At 38.7% G+C, this 22,306-nt stretch overlaps 2 protein-coding genes across 2 annotated transcripts in view; one reads left to right on the top strand and one right to left on the bottom strand.

Moving 5' to 3' along the window:
- Window positions 1–22,306, top strand: part of LOC116726052 (uncharacterized) — a 591,833-nt gene that overhangs the window by 371,050 nt on the left and 198,477 nt on the right. The window lies entirely within an intron of this gene.
- On the bottom strand, window positions 3,352–21,002 carry rad54l (RAD54 like). The gene is made up of 18 exons (XM_032572530.1): window positions 20,809–21,002; window positions 20,641–20,724; window positions 19,666–19,773; window positions 19,536–19,596; window positions 19,312–19,447; window positions 19,081–19,150; window positions 18,134–18,422; window positions 17,686–17,810; window positions 17,453–17,603; window positions 17,255–17,381; window positions 17,108–17,182; window positions 14,041–14,171; window positions 13,661–13,771; window positions 12,147–12,270; window positions 11,987–12,065; window positions 11,729–11,908; window positions 11,390–11,553; window positions 3,352–3,844 (listed from the first exon to the last, which is right to left on the bottom strand). The coding sequence occupies exons 1-18, from the start codon at window positions 20,809–20,811 to the stop codon at window positions 3,643–3,645; spliced, it is 2,220 nt and encodes a 739-aa protein (XP_032428421.1). The 5' UTR covers window positions 20,812–21,002; the 3' UTR covers window positions 3,352–3,642.

A 22,306-nucleotide genomic window follows, 5' to 3' on the forward strand; every position in this document is an offset into this window, starting at 1 on the left:
TACCTGATTAATAAATTGTTTTGGAAAGGCATTAAATAATTTGGTAAATTCAGCTCTTGGGGGAAAGAATTGATATTGTGCACATAATTGTTCGTAGTTTAACAGGCAACCATTAGCATCCATTAAGTGTATAATAGAGCAAATATTCTTTTCCATCCAATCTTTGTAAAATAAGGATTTATTGCGATGTAATATGAATCTGTTATTCCATATTATAGAGGAGTGTGGCGAGTAGTTATGTACATAGAGCATTTTCCAGTATAGTAATACTTGTTTATGGAACTCTGATAGTTTAATGGGCAATTTATTTATATTGAAATCAGCTAGAAGTACAAGTTTTAAACCACCTATTTTGTTAAATACATAATTAGGGACACAATACCAAAATAACTGAGAATTTTTAACCCAGGATTTCAACCAATTAATCTTAAGGGTTCTCTTGGAGCGGTGGTCCCTCCCCAAGTACACCTCGCTGCAGCAAACAGAATGGGCCGGGGACGGACTACTGTCAGTCTCATACCTTATTTGGAAATGGGACCATTTCACTCCGGAAGTGAAGGGGGCGCTATTTCCTATGTTATCCGGGGTCTCCCTTTTTTATTTTCTTTTGAAATCTGTAACACATCTTCACCTTTAGGAAGGAGTTCCACTCTCAGCATGTATTTAAACTTGTCTCTTTTATTTTCGTCAGTGTAGCTTACAGTTAAATTCTGTAGCTTTCTGTGTACTTCTAAATCTGCTCCTTAATAGCATCTTTTCGGGTCTACTACTGCCTCTAGTGGCGTGGGGTTGGTAACACAACTAATGTAATTACATCACTAAATGAGAGTAGCACAAAGTCTTTGCTATTTTCTAAACAAGTTCAAATGTTACACATTCCTTTCCCTGAACCTCACTTCTGTCTCTGCATACACCAGGACATCCTTAAAGAACAAAATCTAAAGTTGGTTTGAGCCAAGTTTCCCAAATACATATTACATCTGGTTTCTTGTTTAGACTTTTAATGAGTCCTTTAAATTCTTGTCCATTTGTAATTAAACTTCGAGCATTCCACTGTAAAATAATCAGCATCTTCTTTCCTGATTTCCCCGTTTTCCATCTCCACCCAGTCATTTAAAATGTTCCAATGAAATGTCTTTTATACCAAAGAATTTCTCTGCTCCTTTTACTATTAGACTATTGTCTGTTTGTACTTTACTTAATCAGTAAATTACAGCTAATCATATAGGCAATGAACAACAAGATCTTCTCCACTGTAATTGCAGGTTCAGTTCTCACTTTTGGTTCTAGATGGGATGTTGAGTTTTGCTGAACATTTATCTCCCTTCTTGTTCCTCCAGTCTATCCTTGAACTCTCTTTACAGATTCATCATACCTGATGTTAACTGTCTTCACTTACTCCACTTTAAAGGCCTTCTTTCTAACTTCACACCTCCCAAAGGTTGCCCTATGCTGCCCCCCATATTTGCATTTATCTTAAACATTGTCACCACACTCTTCATATATGACCAACCCCACATCGTTGCTGTCCTTTACACACTGCTGCAATGTGTAAATATCTTTGACTCTTCAAGCACCCGAGTGGGGAAGGGATGCAGGGCCTAACTGGAAAGCTTATGAACCCCATCTTAACCCTCTCTGGAAGTTTTTTTTTTTTTTTAATTCTATCAGTACAGATGTACTTTCAACTTTTACCATCTTTTGTTTTCAACAATCTTTTTAACGTATACACCTCTACAGAGCCCTCCAGGGGATATGGGAATTTTTTTTCTTTTGCCTTCTCTAGCAGTAATATACTGATTCGCTCATGTGGCATAATTGAATCCTGTAAGCCAGAGGCCGCCATACTTTCTGCTTTAATACAAGGTTATGTAAGGTTTTTCCATGAATGTTAATGTGTCATTGTGAAATATCTGACGTTTTATATCTTTATGTTTCTTAGTGTAGAAAGGCACAACAAAGCTATGATATAAACTTAAACTTTCCGTAAATAGGAAAGAAATAAAAATACATCCAAACTATCTGGACTATTTCTGAGTTATTATCATGGGTAATCAGTCATCTGACAGTTTTGATTGTGTCTCTGTTCTGCTGGTTGTCTGAATGGTTTAAAGGGCCGTTCTCATGTGCAGCTCCATCTCAGCTTTAACAGACATAAACATGCAGTGAATAAATCAATTTTCAATCAGTTTTTTGCACGTAAGAGTCAAAAATAATAAACAAGTTTTATTATTATGAAATATTGCAAACTAGTGGTTGTAGAGGGCTGCACTGGGTTAACTTGGGGAATCTCGTCTGTCCGACTCGTGTATCAATAAACTCCAAACCACTTCTTTGTCCTGTCACAATTATCGACTTATTCCATTTTGATCATCATGCTCCAAACTTTTCAAGGACTGACCACCCCGCTCACCCGCTTCCTCAAACACACAAAGCCAGCAGGCCAGTAACCGGCCCTGGAGGACCAGAATTGGTGCAGGGGTGGGTAATCCTGGTCCTTGAGGGCCGGTGTCCTGCAACTCTTAGATCTTTCGCTGGTCCAACACACTTGAATCCAACAGCTGAATCACCTCCTAAATGCAGTCAAGTTCTCCAGAGTTCTGTTAATGTCCTCATTATTTGACTCAGGTGTGTTGAAGTAGAGATGCATCTAAAAGTTGCAGGAGACCGGCCCTCGAGGCCTGGAGTTGCCCAGCCCTGGTCTAGTGGTTAGTGCCAGCTGTCCGTCCCCGCCCCATTCTGTCTGTGGGGGTAGGCATGAATGACCGCCGCTCTCCTCTTCCCTCCGACTCCTTCATCCCCCTGCGCCGCCCCTCCTCTCCCTCGTTGTTAAATAAGGTCAGGTTAGGGGTCAACCAAACACTCAAACGTTTTCTCAACATGTAGTTAAACTGTGTGGCTGTTAGACAAAGAGTCATAATGTGATTTATAAACAGTTTTTTTTTTTCGTTAATAAGAATCTGTTTCACTCTCGGCACTAACTGAACAGATTGGTTTCTCCCACACATGCAGAAGTTTGTGAAGCTATGTTATGTGTTTTATTCAGCGTGACAAGTAATTGCAGAGAAATTAAGTGTTAAGGAAAAGTATTTTGCAAAGCACGTTCATTTGTCTAATGTTAATTATTTAAATTAAGGTTTGCAGATTATTTTGTTTATGCCCAGAGTGAAAGTAAAACCATGATTTAAATGCTGAAGTCCTTAAACATTACAGTTTAGTTAATTGTTAACATTGAGTACAGTCTGAGTTTACTGTAATTTACAATATGTTAGCATAGTAATCTAATTTCTGATATATTCAATAAGAAATTGAATATATAAATCAAGAGAATGTGGTACAAGATACTACAGATTTGGGTTTTATGAATAAGTTTATTTGAAGACACTGGAATGTCTGCACATTTTAAAGCATACGTTTCAGTTATTATAGACGGAAAATATTTGCATAAAATAAGTTTTTGCTAAATAAAGAAACAAAAACTGAATGACACCATCATACCAACAACCCCCCCCCCCCCCCCCCCCCCTCCCCACAATCCCTCTTGTGTATTAAACACAAGATGGAAAAGCAGAATTCAAAACTTAAGTCCAAATAAATAAAAGTATCTACAGAAAATTTAAAGCACTCAGTTTGATTCCTGTTTCATACAACACCCTTCTGATCCTCATGAGAGCGTTGATGAAAGACAAAGGAGACAGCACTGTCCCAGGAGGCTTTCAGCACTTGGTCCCTCAGTCCCTTCTTGTCAAAGCAGTGGTTCCACTGGGAAAGGTCACTGGTACAGTCGGCACCTTCTGGAGGCAGTCGAACCTCTCTGCCATTTACACAGCGACAGCAGTGAAACCTAACATCACCACAAAGGAAGTCAATCCATTAGATTCAAATTCTGACAGCAGGACAGAAAGACATTTTGTAGCATACTCGCATACATCAGAACAATGCGTCCCATAAAGCTTGGGGAACTAAAACATTTCTGTGGCGTTTATTAAAAACTCAACAGATATGAAATTGAAGAGCTACTAAAGTCACATAAATTTAATCTCCCCTTTGTCCCTCTACATACAACAGCAGAGATTGGTAGTGCAGTAGATTTAGCTCATCATGCAGGGTTGGTCCAAGGTTGTATGAGGTCTTGAATTTGATTTAGGGGCCCCTCTTGCTACGAAGTACATCAGCACCACTAACAGCATTTTACCATGGATCTAGTGAAATCTGAGGGAGGGAGCCTAGTTTAATTGGCAGAGCAGTCAAATATAATTGTAGTTTACTAAGATGTATTTGTGAACAGATAAAACTCAAAGATTAAACTGACAGCATCAGATTGTAGCTATGGTAACAAAACAATCAAGATAATTCTTTGAACTTTTACAAAGTAAACTTGTCAGCACCTCAAAATCTTAAATTTAAATGTTAAACAATATTTTTTTTTCTATGCTGAAACCATTAAATCAAATTTAACTGCAGTGATATTCTCTTAGTCCATTTATGCCTTGGCCTGGTTGTAAATGTGATCAGCATTACATCATGGTTTTAGATCCACTAACTGATGACTTAATTTGGATTTTAAAGAAGTGAAAATTATTGATATTTATTTTAATTGTATTTTTTTATTTCTTGTTTGTAAGATTCTATAGTTGTGGGCTTAAGTATTGTCAGCAATGTCTTCCAGTAACATAATTACCCAGTAATATTTTACATTTCCTGTCAACTTAACATCTTTTAATACAAAAACATGGTGGGCTGCCAGTGGACCGCCTCGGCGCCAGGCTTACCAAGCTTTCTGGGGGAAACCCTGCTATGGTTTGTGTTGTTGGACTTGGAAGTGATGTCATGAATGTGATGGTGGGCTGTAAGGCCGGAGTTGCACAGTTGCTGCGCCTGAAAGACTGCCCCATTCTTGTAAACATTCATTGTGGTGTGCACAGGACAGAACTTGCTGCTAGTGATACTTTGTCAAGAAAACCCGAGATCATTCCATTTCCCCATGCTGGAGATTTTAGTTTAACAGCAACAATACATGAAGTTACTTTTAAAATTAATCACGCAAAGTAACACCTAGTCTCAATAATAGATTCACACTTCAATAAAATCAATTAGGTTGTGTTGTTGCCAAGCCATGAAACAGGAACAGCAGGCTTCCTGACAAAAGAGGAAGTAAGTTTCCAGCTTGCAGATTTATGAAAATAGTTGAGACTATTTCTTATTTTAATGCATAAAAGTTTTAAAGAATGAAGTCTAAACATTTTGAGTAATTGGATAAGACCCAAAGTAAAATACTTTTAATATTGTTTTACTATTTCTGGTTTATTTTCAGAAGAACTCCTGTAATAACTCACATTATTATAATAATAGTAAATAATAAGTTATGGCCACAATATTATAAATGAATGCTAAATCAGAGAAGCTAAAGAGGTTAGAGATGTGATTTTGACATTGAACTTGAAATGATGTAAAAGGTGTAACTGCAATTAAAGATCACTGATGTTATGTTGGAGGTAAATGGTAGGTGAAAGGTTAAGAAAAAGAGGAACTAAGAAGAGGAGAGATGACCAACGCCTCCGAGTTTGATTTGGAAACAGATTGAACAACTTCAACTGTTGAAAGAAAAAGATTGTGCAGGTAAAGGATGTAGGTGACCTTTAGAGCAACACCAGGACATGAAAACAGACATCAGGTCATAATGTCTCTAAGATAATGATGGATATGAGATCATCTATCCAAGCAGACAGCCAATGAACGTCCATAAGGTGGAAGCCCCTATAAAAGGTGAGTGCAAAGGAGGAACCTTTGGTTGGATCTAAACCTGTCGCGATAAACAATAAATCAATTAATCACACAATAAATTAAAACAATTGACCTCATTTTAATTATCAGCTTTATCGTTTCTTCGTTTTTCACTTTCTGTTGATGACCCTGAATGAAAAAGGGCCCAACTCCGGTGCTCTCCACTGACTCCTCCCCTCCTAATTTCCTTAGTGTAAAGCCCAGCGCACACTACACGATCTTAGAGCTGTCGGCCGATTGTCGGCCCATTTTCAAAATCTGAGACCACAAACTAGTAGACAGAAATCCTTGGTATAACGGTTCGATCGGGTTCGTTCCTGCTGTGTGGTGTCCAACAATGGGCACAAAATAATGGCTACAAGTCCAGTGAACTAATTTTAAAACCAGCATTAATCAATGTTTTACTACAATCTATCTGCAATGCATGTGGCTAGTGTCAGCGTAAAGTCCTGACTGAATGAAAATCATTAGAACCTATTTATGTCACGTTAACGAAGAACAGCTGAAAAGTTACCGGGTTTATCAACTGCGGTAGCAATTTCACTCCAACTCCTCCCCTTGTCATTTCTATATTCTTTGCACGAAATGTTGAATAAACATTAATGTTGTTTCCACGTATCATCTCCAATGTCCGCTTGGACTTCAGGTTGCCAGGTGTCAGCTGTTTGAGATTCCCCTCTATAATTTCCCCTCAGAAAGCAGGAGGGGAATCTGCGCTTTCTGATTGGCTACCTGTTACATTCAACAGGCTGTCTTAACTCTCCCAGTCGGGGAAAACCTCTGATTTAGATCGAGTGGCCACAACTATCTACCGTAACACACCGTAAACTACAGGATGATTGGTTACGAAATCGCAAGCGACAATCTGAGAGAACGGCCAACGTTCTAAGAGGAAAAGGGGAAAATCGGGGCAAAAAATCGTGTAGTGTGAACTATTGCATCAGATAGTCGATGTGCCCATCTTCTCTATTTAAATCTAATTATTACTGAAGGGCAATATAATATACAGACTTCATAATCTGCACTCTTTTGGTTGAATGCAGTATTTATTTCCACTTTGGCTTTATGTTGTTTAGTTTTTATTCAAGTGCGTTTTTTGTTAATGGAGACTGAGAATCCATTTTATTTTTGTTTGTTTTGTTTATCAGTTCCAGTGTTAAATATTCTTTTGAAAATAAAGTGTATCTATCTTTGGCAGGAAATTGCATGCATTATTACATAATTTCCATAAAATCAGTGTATAAAAGGTCTACAAACAATATTATTTATCGCAATAATTTTTGAGACAATTAATAGCTCAGCAAAATTTGCTATCGTGACAGGTCTAGTTGGATCCTCCAGGCAGCCGCGAGCCAAGATTGAGATGGACAAAGAATTCTGCAGCTGAAGAGCTGGGACCACAGAACCAAAGACTGTCCTGTGCATGGGGACCAAACCGTCAGTCCCGCAACATGTGGCTTCAAATCGAGTTTCTCTCATCAGCTGGGTTCAGACCGCAAAGACCAAGATGAAGGCCAAGGCAAAGATGAATATAAAGGCAAAGAAGAAAAACTGGTGCCTTCCTTCCGTAGGGTCAGCTCGCCTACATCACAACGGACCAGAAAGATCTTGAAACAAGGTGAAGATTGCTCAAGAGCAGCAAGACAAGAAGCTGAGGACCGCCATGTGCACAAGAAAATCGCCCTAAGACCAGAGACCTCTAAACTAGTGCTCTTCCTGCCAGCACCCAAGTCCTGTGTGACCTCACCATCCATGCAGAGACAAAAGCTCATCAGACCTACAGATACACCTGCCTTTGTTGATCAGTGCTCTGAGCTTCCTCCTGATGGAACAAGCCTTTCTTGTTTATGTTTTTAGGAAAATAATAATAAAAAAACTCCCAAAAAAACACTTTTTTCTTTTTTTACAGTCAGATTGCAAGCATCTCTATTGCTCTGAGCGTTTCACTGGCAGAGCAGATTTATTCCTAAAAGATATGTTTATAGAATATAGGTTTATAGTTTATGCATAGGGGACCCTTTTGCTGCTAAAAGCATCAGCACAGCTTATGTGTTAAATTTAGTTAAATATGGGAGATGGGCCGGGGGTGGCCGGGGAGAGGGAAGTCTGGGCCTCCCTTCTGAAGCTGCTACCCCCGCGACCCGACCCCGGATAAGCGGAAGAAGATGGATGGATGGATGGATGGGAGATGGGGAGTAGTTTAATTGGCCAACCTAAAAAGCAATAAGTTATAATTGCAGTTTACTCATTTGTATGAACAAACAAAGCTCAAACTCAAAGATTTAACCCATAGCATCAGATTGTAGCTATGGTAACAAAACAATCTAACTATGAATATTGTTCTTTGAACTTTTGCAAAGTAAACTTGCCAGCTCCTTTAAATCTTACATTTAAATGTTAAACTATTAAAAATCTTTTAAGTTATGTATGCTGAAACCATTAAATCAAATTTAGCAGCATTGATCATCTCAATAAACAAATGTTACATTGATGTATCTGTGGTTTGTGTTAAAACATTAGCATTTATGGGCCCCTGGAGCCCTGGGGGGCCTGATGGAGTCACTGACCTAATTTAGATTAAACAGAAGTGAAAATATTTAATATTCATTTTAATTGTATTTTTTGATTTGCTGTTTTTAAGATTAGTTGTGGGTTTAGATAGCGTTTCACTGGAGATATTTTCCTGTAACATATAATTACCCAGTAATATTTTTACATTTCCTGTCTATTTTACATCTTTTAACCCTCCTGTTATGTTTGTTTCTGAGGTACAACAATAATGTTCGTGGGTCAATTTGACCCAGGGAGTGTTTAATCATGCAATAGTATCAGAAACCAAAAAATTCCTCCAAAACATTTTTGTATCTGATTATTAACTCCAATACTAACCATTTTAATCAATATTTGTGCAATGATGTTTTATTATTTCTCAGAAATTAAGGATTATTGATGACAAACTACTCATTTACTCATTTGGACATAAAATATTAAATTTACATTTTTTATGTCCACTGACAAAAACCTAGACACAAAAAAACAATTTCCTTGAAATTCATCTTTTGTCAATTTTTTTATATTACATTTTGATTTTTTTTTTAAATGGGTGATCTTTATAATTGAACTAGAGACACACATACTGTCCAGGGTCAAATTGACCCACTGATTAAAATCAAGACAATGAGTCATGCAGAGATTATTAATTTTTTCCTCCACTTCTGCTGAGTGTCCACTCAGTGTTTGGAGTTTGTCCACAGGAACAGAAAATGTTCCAGTCAAAAGTTGTATGAACACCTGCTTTCTCGCAGTTTCCTAGTGAAGTAAAGAGAATAGTGAGAAAGTGGGTGTGTGTGTGTGGTGTGTTGTGTTTGTGGTAAAATATGGTTCATAGCCACAAGGAAACATATAGAATTGGACATTTTTTTAAAATCTTTTTTACCTTTCAACTTGACTGCCGGGTCAAATTGACCCAAACAGTATCTTTGTAAAAAGTAGACGCGGGGGGGTTGCAAATGTGTAAAATGAATACATTTTCAATTTATATGTAGAGTGTGCCTATTAAGACAAATACAAAAAGTTTCATGCAAAAAAAATACTTTCAACTATTTAAAAAAAAAATTTAAACTGTAAAACATAACAGGAGGGTTAATAAAAAAACACGGTGGACCGTCTCAACGCCCAATTCACCTGTTAGACGGAGAGCTGGTAGCACATCTCACCCTCTCAGAAGGAGAAGTAGAGAGAGAAGGGGGGGGTGCAGCAACAACAACCTCCACATCTGTGCGTCATGTTAGTGCATGTGTCACTACTGTTAACAACATGTTGTTAACATATGTACTACAAGAATTCTCCCATGCAAATGCGCAGATCAAATGGACTTCAAAGAGAAATGGAGGAACATGACCTGCTGAACCACTGGCTACATGCTGGCTATCGCTGGAGAGGACAGTGAAAGGCATATGTGCATACGGCTCTGATGTCAGAGATGGGAGAGGAGGAAGATGGGAAAATCTGCCGGTAGCTAAGGGCATCACAAAGCGTCTTCAAACATACACGTTACCTGCTCTAACTCACTTGCTGACTGACATTTTAGTCATGGTGAACCGCATGAACCTCAACTTCCCAACAGAAGATGTGAACATCTCCTCCATCTCACCTGTTGTGAGCATGACTGTGGCCAGTCTAGAACTCTTAATGAATGGGTCAAGCGAGGTGGAGAAAAAATTCAACGAGGTTTCACAAGATGGCACGCTTATTTGTGGAGACGCAAAACATTTGCAGCTTTACGCACGGAATACATCAAAGAGGTGTCTAATTAAATCAAAAAAAGATTTCCATCTGAGCATCATCTCAGATCCAGACACCATGCTGAATGCATCTCATTATCTGGGAGCTGAGAGCGAGTTGAAGAAATATGGACAGGAGACTCTGGAACGTGTCTGTGACCACTACGGGTCACAAACCGGTGCAACTGAACCACTGGTACTGCAGGATTTCCTCCCGCTAAAGCGACTGCTTGTGGGATTTGAAAACCCCTCATTCAGAAAGTTTTGCTGACTTCTGATCAATTCAACTAGAGAAATGTTTCTTGACTTTAAAACTTTGGCTAAAGTGGCACTTATTCCAGTCTCCAGTGTCGCTGCAGAGCGCGGATTTAGTCTTCAGAATAACATCAAGACAGACAGAAGTTGTCTGTCCGGAGAAAAACTGCAAAATTTCAAGACAACAGCCACAGCAGCAACCCCCTTGAGTCATTTTATTATGACCAAGCTGGTGGACAGTTTAGGTCCACCAGGTGCTTCATTTAATGTAGTTGTTTATTCATCGTTATTGGGACCACAGTCATATTTTTTTTGTTACTGCAGAAATAAAAGCTACATGTTCAGCTGGTTGATGTAGATTCTATAGTCATCTTTTACGGAACTATTAATTAAAATTAATGAAAAAAAAACCTATTGAATGTTAAATCATTATTTTAAAAACTAAACATTTTTTAACCATCAATCAACAGATGGTGGAGCATCACAGGATGGCTTATAGACAGAGGACACACACACACACACACATCACATCCTGTCATATGGTGCTTTTAAAAAGTGTGCTAGGAGACATTGTGTGGCCCATTTAACTTGTGAGAAAGAAGAAAGCAGCTCTGTACAGCAAGAGTGCCCAGGTCTAGCCAAGATGCCCAGCACACCTGAATCAAATGAACTGCTCATTACCTGCCTCTGCAGAGGTGACTGACTGCTGATGAGGGAATTCAGCCATTTGATTCAAGTGTTTTGGAGCAGTAATGCACCTAAAGGTTGCAGTATGGTAGCTCTCAAGAACTGGACCTGGGCACCATTTGTCTAGAGGGCTGCTTTCTGGAGAATGTGACTGGAACAAACTCGTTTTCTTTACAACGTATCACCTCTCTTTTTCATGTGATCAGCTTCCATACATGTTGTTCAAGTCGTGTCCAAACGAAACCATAGTTGTTGTAACATAAAGCTTCAACTGAAACACACCATGTCGGCTGGGAAAACTTTTCTCTTCTCCTAACTGGCAATTTGGCAGCATTTGCTGACAACCAACAGGTAAACTATTCAACATGATTTCTCCTTACTTGTCATGTGTATCACTGGCAGTTTCTTCATTGAGTGTGAAGAGTTCTCTAAGTTGGCCTAGAGAAAAATGACGCTCCACATCCTGCTCCTCATCCACCACACAGCTGCTCAGGGCTTTTTTATGGGCTTGTCTCTGCAGGATCTTCTCCTCAATGGTTCCAGTCTGTCAGAAAACACACACATATCAAACATCTCACAACATCTACGTTCTGCCACATTTATGACAGCTCATTAACTTGTCACACTGGAGAGTTAGATTACAAGAGAAAAAATAGAGCAATTAAATAAAAATGTTATAGTAAGAGTTACTGTTAATATAGTTAGAGTGTATGTCTGACAGAGATCAGTCTGTAGATGTAACAGGTCTTCTTCTGGCCATCTCTCCACACACGAGCCATTGCCTGCTCATCATTGGCTGGGTTCCAGTCTGGATCAAACATTACCAAGCGATTGGCACCAATCAGATTGAGGCCACATCCACCCGCCTTGCTGCTCAGCATGAAAATAAATTCAGGGTTCTGTCAAACACAAAGAACACAGTGTTCATGGTTGCTTCACAGCTTTAACTGTTATCCAAAACTGTCTTTCAAGCTCACTTGGGGACTGTTGAATTTTTCCACGATCTTAGCCCTTTTCTTGATAGACATTGTGCCGTCCAGTCTAACATAGAGGTACCTGAAACAGCCGCAAGGCAACACTGTTTACTGAAACCCATTTAATCAGATCCAGCTGCCAAACCTTTGGTCTTTTAATCACCTTCTAAATCTGCACAACTTTTCAAAGAGGTCCAGTGTTTGAGTATAGTTGGAGACCAGCACCACTTTGTCACCAGTTGTAGATCTCGTCACAGCCAAAATGTAGTCGAGAGTCACCATTTTACCTGAAACAGAAGACATGGTGAGTATATCAAGGTCAAAACATATATGGTGCAAAAGACTGAGAAATGTCCAAAACTGTATTATGTTTTCAGTCAAAGGTCACTAAAAGCTTTTTAAGACTGTTACTGTTGTTGGAAATGGGAAGTGATGCAAGAGCTCTAAAAGAGTCACTATGCCACCCCAAAAACGTTTACACGAAAGTCGATGGGTCCACTTAACCTCAGTTAAGGGGTTAATGCAGTCTGACAAGTTGACCTCTCAAACAAGTGGAAGGAGGAAGTTCTTTCATTTCATTTTTCTTAAGTATAAATATTTGTTCACCCATCCAAATTATCGGAATCAGGTGTTCTAATTAGGCCTTTCACGATAACAAATTTTGCTGAGGGTGAACCTCATCAAGGTCATATTGAACCATATCGGTTAGGGATGGAATGTCACTTAAACCCTTATGTGAGTCAAAGGAGGTGAGCAAATACTTTTGGCAACATAGTGTAGCATTGCTGATATTGGCTTCATCTTCAGTCTGATCCATCCAGTCTTGGTTTCAGATCAGGCTCAGAGCACAGAGAATGTACATGCACACAAAGTAACCAGAGAAAATCATTTTATTTAAATACAGGAACTTAGTTATTAACTCAACTTTGCATTTGTAGCTAAATTAGCTGCCATTCTTCACTGGAACTAAATAGTTCCAGTGTTGATGTTGTTTAGATGTTGCTTCAGTATTGCTTTTTGATTACTTTGTAATTTGTTTAAGCAAATGAAACATAATGTATCTATACTTGGTGCTCAGTAACATCATATTTCTTTATGTTAAACTTTTGCAGCTTCATAGCATGTTACGTTTGGGAATTAAGGATACAGCGATATGAAAATTTGGGTCAATATCAATATCCAACATTAGTAGTGGTGTTAAAACCAATATCATATATATTCTATTGCCCAACACTTTTGACACTATAAAAGTGACCACACTGCCTTCATTGCTTCTCTGTTTCTGTGAAACACCCCATAATCCAACGCTGCATCACTGTCATATGAACAAACAAATACCACATGACCAACCTCCTCTCCTCCAGAAATAAGATGGAAACAAACATGGGTTGTTACCATCGGCCCAGTTTTACTCATTGGACCGACGCGTTAGAAAATGACTAACCGTCAATACCGCTGCTGATGCTGATATATATTGTGCATCCCTACTGGGGATTACAAGACTTATTTAATTTCCCTTTGGGATGAATAAAGTATTTTTTAATTGAATTGACGTTACTATACAATGGCTGAAAATCAGAGGCAGATGGACAAGCTTTTCCAGTATAAAGAGCAGATCAAGCCATGACGACTCATCATTCAACATGTCTTCAGGAGTCCACTGAAATGTTTTCTTACCAGACAGCTGAGGTTCGAGTACTTTAGTGGAGTAACCAGGAGGAAACAGATGGAGCGCGCCCTCGAAGCCCTCCTCTTCTTCAACACACTTATCATAAATGAGAGCTGGGTCTGGTACAGGATCAGGACAGTGATCAGTGTGTTTACTATGCAAACTAACTACAGCTGCAATAAAATCGCTTACATAATTGTCTATAACTTGTACATTATAAGTGCAATCTTTAGGCTGCATAATTAGTCACATAATGACATATTAGCTGTAAAATCCTAATTTATAATGCTGATTGGTAAGAAGCTAGCATCTGAAGCTGTATTTCTGTTACGTTTAAAACAAACTAAGTGGATCATGTTTTCTGAACAGGTCACACTGCTGCACTTACGATTACACAGCTTCTTGAGAGATGTGATAGATGACAGTGAGGAGACATTGATTCTGCCTTCTCGCAATGTCTCTGTGGGTTTGGCCTGCTTCAAAAAGCGCATGTACAGTTCTGTCTGCAACGGAGTTAGTCTGTACAACAGAGGAATCAGGGTTCTATTTAGCATTTAATAAAAAAAATCATCATAGAGCAAGGAATATCACAAACATAACAGCTAAGCCCAAAATTATTCATACGTATGGCAGATTTAACTTTAAAGTATTTTTTAATCTGACCTAAAGTAATACTAATGTATTATAGAGGCCCAGTCAAAATCCAGGTTTACATGTCTTGGTGAATCTGTGGAGAGCACTAAAGATTAGGGTGATGGAAAGGAGGACTTCAAACCTCAAAGGTTTGAAACCCATCCCAATAGATAAATCATAAAAATACCAGAGGAAACATGATTAACAAAGATGTTAATGTTGTATTATTTATTTTTAAGTGTTTTATATATTGTCAAGAAAATCCGAGCTCATCCCACTTCCCCATGCTGGAGATTTTAGTTTAACAGTAATAATAAATAAAGTTATCTTTAAAATGAATCACTCAAGTGACATCTAGGCCCAACAGTAAACTTAAATGTCAATAAAATAAATCTGGCTGTGTGTGTTGTTTTTGTCTCATGCAAACTTTGCTTTAATTCTACTTTTTTCTATCTAATCATAAGAAATCGTAGTCAGTCAGAGAGTCATGAAACAAGAAAAGCAGGTTTCCTGGAAAAAGAGGAAGTAAGTTTCCAGCCTGCAGATTCATAAAAATAGCTGAGACTATTCCTTATTTTAAAGCATGAAAGTTTTAAAGAATGAAATCTAAACATTTTGAGTAATTTGATAAGATTCAAAGTAAAATACTTATATTAATATTGGTTTACTTGTAATAATACTTACAGTTACATTTGTGAGAACACTTACAAGAAAAACAAGTAACTGTAACTTTGGTATCAAATAATTAGAATCATGGATTATTCTTGGTTTCTTTTCAGAAAAACATCTGTAATAACTCACATTAAGATTATAATAAGGATAATTAATAAGTTATGGTTATAAAATCATAAATGAATGCTAAATCAGAGAAGCTAAAGAAAATAAATGTGAGATAAATGTGATTTTGACATTGAACTTGACATGGTGTAAAAAGGTGTAACTGCAATTAAACATCACTGATATGTTGGAGGTAGATGGTAGGTGAAAGGTGAAAGGTTAAGGGAAAAAGGGGAACTAACAGGAGAGCAGAGATGATCAACGCCTTATTTAGAAACAGATTGAACAACGTAAACGTTTCAGAGAAAAGGTCATGCAGGCAAGGGACATAGGAGGTTGAGCAACCCTGAGACATTAGCACAGACATCAGGACATAATGTCTGTAAGACAGTGATGGATATGAGATCATCTGTCTAAGCAGTCAGCCAATAAAACAAGCACAGCAACAGTGCTAGCCAATGCAAACGCACCAAAAGGGTGAATAAACCCTATAAAAGGTGGGTGCAAAAGAGGAACCTTTGGTTGGATCCTCCGGGCAGCTTCGAGCCAAGAGATGGACAAAGAACTCTGCAGCTGAAGAAGAGCCGGGGCCACGGAGCCGAAGACTGTCCTGCGCATGGGGACCAACCCGTCAGCCCCACAACCTGTGGCTTTGAATCGCACTTCTCTCATCGGCTGGGTTCAGACCCCAAAGACAAGATGAAGATAAAGGCAAAGACAAAGAACAAAGGCAAAGAAGAGGAACTGGTGCCTTCCTTCCTGCAAGTCCTGTGTGACCTCACCATCCATGCGGAGAAGAAGCCCATCAGACCTACAGAGATCCCTGCCTTCGCTGATCAACTTCCTCCTCCTGCTGCAGCACCTTCTTCATCATTAAGCCAGGTCTGGGGTTCGAAACGCCAAACTCCGTCCGTCTCTCTCAAAGGTTCCCTTTTTTAGTTCTCAGTGTCAGCAGTAGGGAAAGATAGACTAGATGATTGATTTTACTTATTTGATTATTTCTGCTACTGAATTAAGCTGTACTGACCCTTGCAAAAATGCCTTACTAATAAAATATTTAGCATAAAGAAAATCTAAAAGATGTTGTGGACATTCAGTTAATGAGTCACCTTAAGGTTCTTTGATGGTTGTAAAATAGCTATGATGTTTGATTCTGGAGAGGAAAAAGTGGAAAATGTTTTATAGGTTGCTGGTAGCCCATATGTAAAACATCATCCTTGGGACTCACTGAGTCACTAAAACCTACCTGGTTCAATAACAAATGCAAGTTGTAAAATAGAGAACGAGCGACCGTTAACAGGTGTGCTCTGTGAAACTAGTTGGCTGTAGGCTGCTCAGTCTGGCTAATTCACAGGGGGAAGAAGGGTGGGACACCTGGATGTTGGCCGTCAGAAACCAGGCGAATCGTTTCTCGAAACCAGCTTAAACAGAGTTTACTTCAGTTCTGGACAGGGTAAATCCCAGCAGATTTAGGAAAATCAAGTGACCCGTTAGAAGGAGAGCTGGTAGCACATCTCCCCTCTCAGAAGAGGAAGCAGAGAGTGAGAGAGTAGAGAAAGGGGGGGGGGGGGGGGGGGGGGGGGGGGGGGGTTGCGCAACAACAATATATCCAAGAATGCTTTGTAGGAGAGAGAAGACAATTTCCCACAGAGAAAATCTTTCTTTCAATCTATCTGTATTTTAAAAGAAGCCTGTCTCAATTCCTATCACAAACACTCACTGGTTAAATAAATGTATGCCAGGTGTATGAACAGTGTTGGGCTTGGGAACATTAAAATAAAATAAAAAAGCTGAGATAATAAATATGATGAAGCAATTGTTGGCCTTCAGGAGAAGAATTTAAAAGCCCCAAGTTGGCTTTTTGGGCTCGGGGTCAATAGGTCAAGTGGTAGCACTAACACTCAGTGCTGTCTGCCATTACAAACATGAGAAGAAAATCTACAATGAAAGTGTAATATCCTGACAAGCCACGGACTTACAAGCCAAGATTCTTTTAAATACCCAATGACAAATAACTGAGGCAGAAATGAAACAAGTCAACTTACTTGCAGCACACAACTTGCTCAATTTTCACAGGAAGATACTTTGACAGGATATCCGATGTTCTCCTAATCAAACACCTGTTGAAGCAGAACATGCTCAGTCTTAGAGAGGAAAACAGAACTAAAGAACACCAAGGCTGTGGAGCTCACCTGTTGACAATGCTGATGAGTTCCTTGAGTTTTTCTTCTCCTTCCTCTCTGTCTCTGTTACTGGCATCTGCATCTCTACCCTTCAGAATGGGAAGCTCAAATCGCTTCTTAAACTCCTGGGCAGTACCTGCCATTACAAAAATGCATATGGGAAATAAGTTTGTTGTGTTCAGATGCTCTGTAGGTGATGCAGCTTACCAAGGATTCCAGCATTCACAAAATGGACCAGACTGAAATACTCCAGCAGGTCGTTCTGGATCGGAGTGCCTGATATCAGAACTCTCCGCTGGGCATTCATAGAATGCAGAGCTTGGTAAGTCTGGTTGTCAGCATTCTTCAGTCGATGCCCCTAAGAGCAGAGAAGAAAAATGTAACACTCGGCTTTCAGAATTCATCTTTATCTCTGGATTGAAGTGTATAATGCACAACACCTCGTCACAGATCACGAGTCCAACTTTGCCCCTGTGCAGGACATCAGCATGAAGTCGAAATGTCTCATAAGAAATGATCAGGATGGGTGTTGCTACTTTCAAACCATGCTGAGAGATGAAGTTCACTAGAGAAAACAGAAATTATACTGAAGTGAAGCACATAGTGTTTGCAGAAATGAACAACAACATGATTAAAGGGTAAATTTTACGAGAAACAATTATTCACATCAACAACTTATAACTTTTCCTTGACATAAACTTGTGACAGACAATGTTTTTGTGAATATTCACAATGAAAGAAGAAAAACAGAAACCAACAGGTTTCTCATTTACATATATTCATACAAACACGGCAGTTTTCTTCATGCTTACAGTGCTGGTTTAAGGACTACATTGTCTTCAGAAGGTTTACTGTAGATTCTTGGTGACACTAGAAAACATGACCTACCGAGCTGCTTATCAATATCCTCCTTTGAGCCCCCATCGATTGCCACTGGTGAAATGCGACCTCCAAGCCACTTTCCTACTTCATTATACCAGTTTCGAACCAGACTAGAAGGTGAAACCACAATGGCCTTGTTTATCTCTGGCTTGGCATTAAGGCTCTGGCGTAGCAAGGTCCACATGAGAGTGATACACTGCAAAGTCTTTCCCAGGCCCATCTCATCAGCCATGATGCAGCCGTAGGATCCAGGGATGCGTCTGCCAGTCACACAGTCCCAAAGGAACTTCACTCCCTAAACACATCAAAGAAAGACCTCATCTATATGACTCAGAGAATTGCTATTTAATAAGATATCCTTATTATCCTTATGGTAATATCCAACAACTCATTGTTTTGCTCAGATTTTAATCGAATTGAACTACTTCTGAAACTACTGCTAATAATTTAATGTTGCCGAGTTACAACAAATGTCTCAAGGCACTCAGATCATGTAGATAAATTTAATGTCAATAATGTGCTCTTAGCAATAATACTGAACTCAGGTTCAGTTTATTATGGCAACTGATAAAAAATGTTTTCTATCCAAGAAAACCCAGCAGATTGGATCAACTCATTGACTTGCAGGATTCACTCCCCCTGGATGAGCATGTAGTGACAGTGAACAGTCGACTGAAAGTCTTTAACTTTATAGCAATTATAGCAAAATACTGCATGAGATGATAGTATGAGGAATTGCTATAACAGGAAGACACCTCCATCAGAACCTGCCTCAGTGTGAACGACCATCTTCTGTGACTGACTGAGAGTTTGAGGAGACAAACAAAAACGCAGAAGCACTGACCAAGGATTACTATCCATGTAGAGGCTTAGACATACTTCATGTGAAGTGCCAGAATCTGTTCTCACTGACGTAGATGTGACAAAAATTACATCATTTTGTTTTCCATTACCTCTCTCTGATGGGGTCTGAGAACTTTTCCCAATACTGGATCCACAACAACATGAACTGGAAGCTTTTCCCTGCAAAAAAACAAGTCATTTTGTTTATTTTGTCAGTTGCAGTTTGGCAGCAGTTGGTTCCCACTGTGCATGAAAACATCCATCAGATCTGTATTATTTTGGGCTTTTCTTGTCAAGCTGCATTTCAGCAGAAAGAGGAATTCAATGTTTCTGGAACTTACTTGTCAGCTTTGATCAGATCATGAGCGCTCAGAGTCGGCGGCTCATAAAGAACCAAAGCATCTTCTGCAAATGGATCATGGAGCGATTTCCTTACTCCTGCATGCTTTAGGCCAAGTGCTTTGCTTCCTAGTGAACCTGTCAGGAATTCCAAAAGGAAACAGATGGTAAAGTCATTCTCCATCACTGGACATTAAAGAGAAGTCGCACTTCTGGTAAAACTCACCTGTGTAATTGGGAATGGGAATTTTAAAAGGCTTGGAGAGAATGCTTCGGATAAATGACTCCTGCAGACAAGAGTTTTAGTAAGAGAGGAAAATGTTTTCAGGGACGTTGGGATTTTCAACCATGCTCACATGTCTGTCAGCTTCCATGCATCCAGGCCAGTTGTTAAGTTGTGTCAGAGGCTTCCTGTAGGGAGAAATGTGACTCTCCCTCATCCCATCCACTTTCCTTCTCTTCTCCTAAAAAGAGAAATTCAAACAATCAGCAACACTTTTGGTCAGCTCCACAAACCTATGTTTAGTCTTGTATGAAAGCAAACACCAAGCAGCAGGAGTTTATGCAGAACTCAATCATCAGTGCAACTTTGATCTCTTCAATTCAAATTCAAAAATACTTTATTGATCCCAAAGGCAAATTAAATGTTGTTGTATGTTAAATCAAATTCTTCAAAGAGTTAAAAAAGGGGAAAGGCCCAGCCTGGCCAGCCAGAAAGAAACATGCCTTATCTATCCATTCTCTAAACGCCTTATGGAGGGCTGGGAACTATATGCAGAGGTCAGTGTTTAAATGATGAGATAGACCGGAGGCAGTGATGCAGCCAAATAAACTGTTGTAATTGTTGTTATCACAGAAAACATATCGTCAGTGAAACTTTCAGACCGTCCTGGGTTTAGACATCTGTCATGATGGAGTGTTTAAGAGATCCACCGAGTTCACAGTGAAGAGATACAAATGAAGGAAGGTGAGGTTTAAATACAAATCAGTTTCTGATTCACCACTCAAACATTTATTTAACTGAAACATCAACGAACTCAATTCAAAAACACTTAGCCTGGTCGAACCTAAATGGAATTAAACTGAATTCTACGAGAATTCACTGAAATACACTTTCATATCTGATGCATTTTTAAAGCTTGAACATACAAATTAACCTTGCCTTTTATATTTACGATTTTGTTTTTCTAAAAAACTGTTTTTGATTTTGAACCATGATTGATTCAGACCCTTACAAAGCAGTGACATGTCCCTTTACTGAAGTGATGGTGATGAGGTGGCGATAGGCTGAGAAAGAGAGATAAAGTAACCATCCAGAGAGCTGCGCTTACGGTGTTTCCTGGGTTCCCCCCGTCTCCGCAGGCCTCACCGGCTGGTTTGCGTTTAGCCAGCTCACTGGGAGCCAGGCTCCTCCTCTGCCACAGACAAACAGAGAAACGAATTAGTCTAAAACCTAACACACTAAATAACGCAGTAAGAAAAAACTTTGACCCGTTTACCATTTTTGCTGTTTCCTCTAAGTGAATGTTTGAAACCTTACATGATTAAACACAGCGCTTCCACTGAGATGTTAATGTCAGCCTTTTAAAGCCAAAAATCCCTACAGTTTACGCCAACAGTAACTTTCCTCTAATTTATATCAAAACTCGCGCGAAATGTTGAACACACAACCAGTACGGTGAGCGTGATGGCTCAAGCTTTTTAAAATTTTTGTTTTACCGCCACCTACGGGTCAGGAGTGAGAGAACTTTTAAAGATTCTTTTTATATTGTAGAAACAGTCAAATCTTACAAGCATACATATTTCTTGTTCAAGTATCTTGAGTGACTAGTAGTCAAAGAATATACTAAGAGAAGAAAAGAAACAAAGGGGTTACAGAATGACATGAAAGCTGTATAACACAATAGGTGATTAAAATTAGAAAATAAAATAAGCATAAAGCGCAATAAACTGAACAGCTTGAATTATTGTACTGTGTCTAAATTGTTAAATGGATAAATGTCAAAAACAAACGGGACATATTATTACAGAGAAGAGCAGCATCATTTTCACAGAGTTGAACAGAAGTGAAATTTCTTTTAGATAACATTGAAGGTTGGGGGTAATTTTCAAAAATGTACATTTGTGTAGGTAATATTTGGCCATAATGACCAGGTTATTAATTATAAATTCCAAATTTGTGTCCAAAGTATAAATACCAAATTTAATATTGTTGTAAGTTAAAGTTATAATATTTAAAATTTTGGTCAGCAACCAATTATGAAGATCCTCCCAAAATTTAGATCCATAAGTACAAGAAAAGAATAAATGTTACAAAGTTTCTACATCAGATTGACACAAGGTACAATCATTTGCCTCAATATCAAATTAGTCTTAAGAATTCTTTGCATAGATAAATATTATTTAATATTTTAAAATGAACTTATTTTCTTTTCAGGGGAATTGACCCCCGAAATCAATTGGGAGTCAATTGCATCTAATTTTTTTTGCATACAATAAAAGAAAATTCTTGAAGTATATTTCTTCTTTTCAAGGGGGGAGGGAAAGTCCTTTGGATAATGATTGTTCTTAAAAATTTATTGTTGCCATTTTTGTCTGTAAAAATGTGGCTCTGGATAAACAGAGGGTAAAATCATGGAAGGCTGTATAAAATAATGAAGCTTGTATTGTGTTAATCATAGCCTGAGGGAGACCTTTAATTACTGCTTGAACTTCTTTTTTACTGCATTTAAAATGGTATTTATGCTGGAATTCTTCAAAGTCCAGAATTTTTCCTCTGTCATTCATGAGATGTTGAACAACCTAATTTAAAGAGTTGATAAAACTAAAAAATCTCCTTGAGTTATAGCTTCAGTTTAAGATGACAGACATTGTTATCTAAAGCAGAGGGGGAATCATGGCCTTGCGCTCTCCCAACATTTAGGCAATCACACTCTTGATCAAATATTCAATTCCTTATGGAAGAACATGCATGCGTTACTTAGGAACATTTTCTTG

The sequence above is a fragment of the Xiphophorus hellerii genome, chromosome 9, assembly GCF_003331165.1.
Source record: "Xiphophorus hellerii strain 12219 chromosome 9, Xiphophorus_hellerii-4.1, whole genome shotgun sequence".
Classification (NCBI taxonomy): Eukaryota; Metazoa; Chordata; class Actinopteri; order Cyprinodontiformes; family Poeciliidae; genus Xiphophorus; species Xiphophorus hellerii.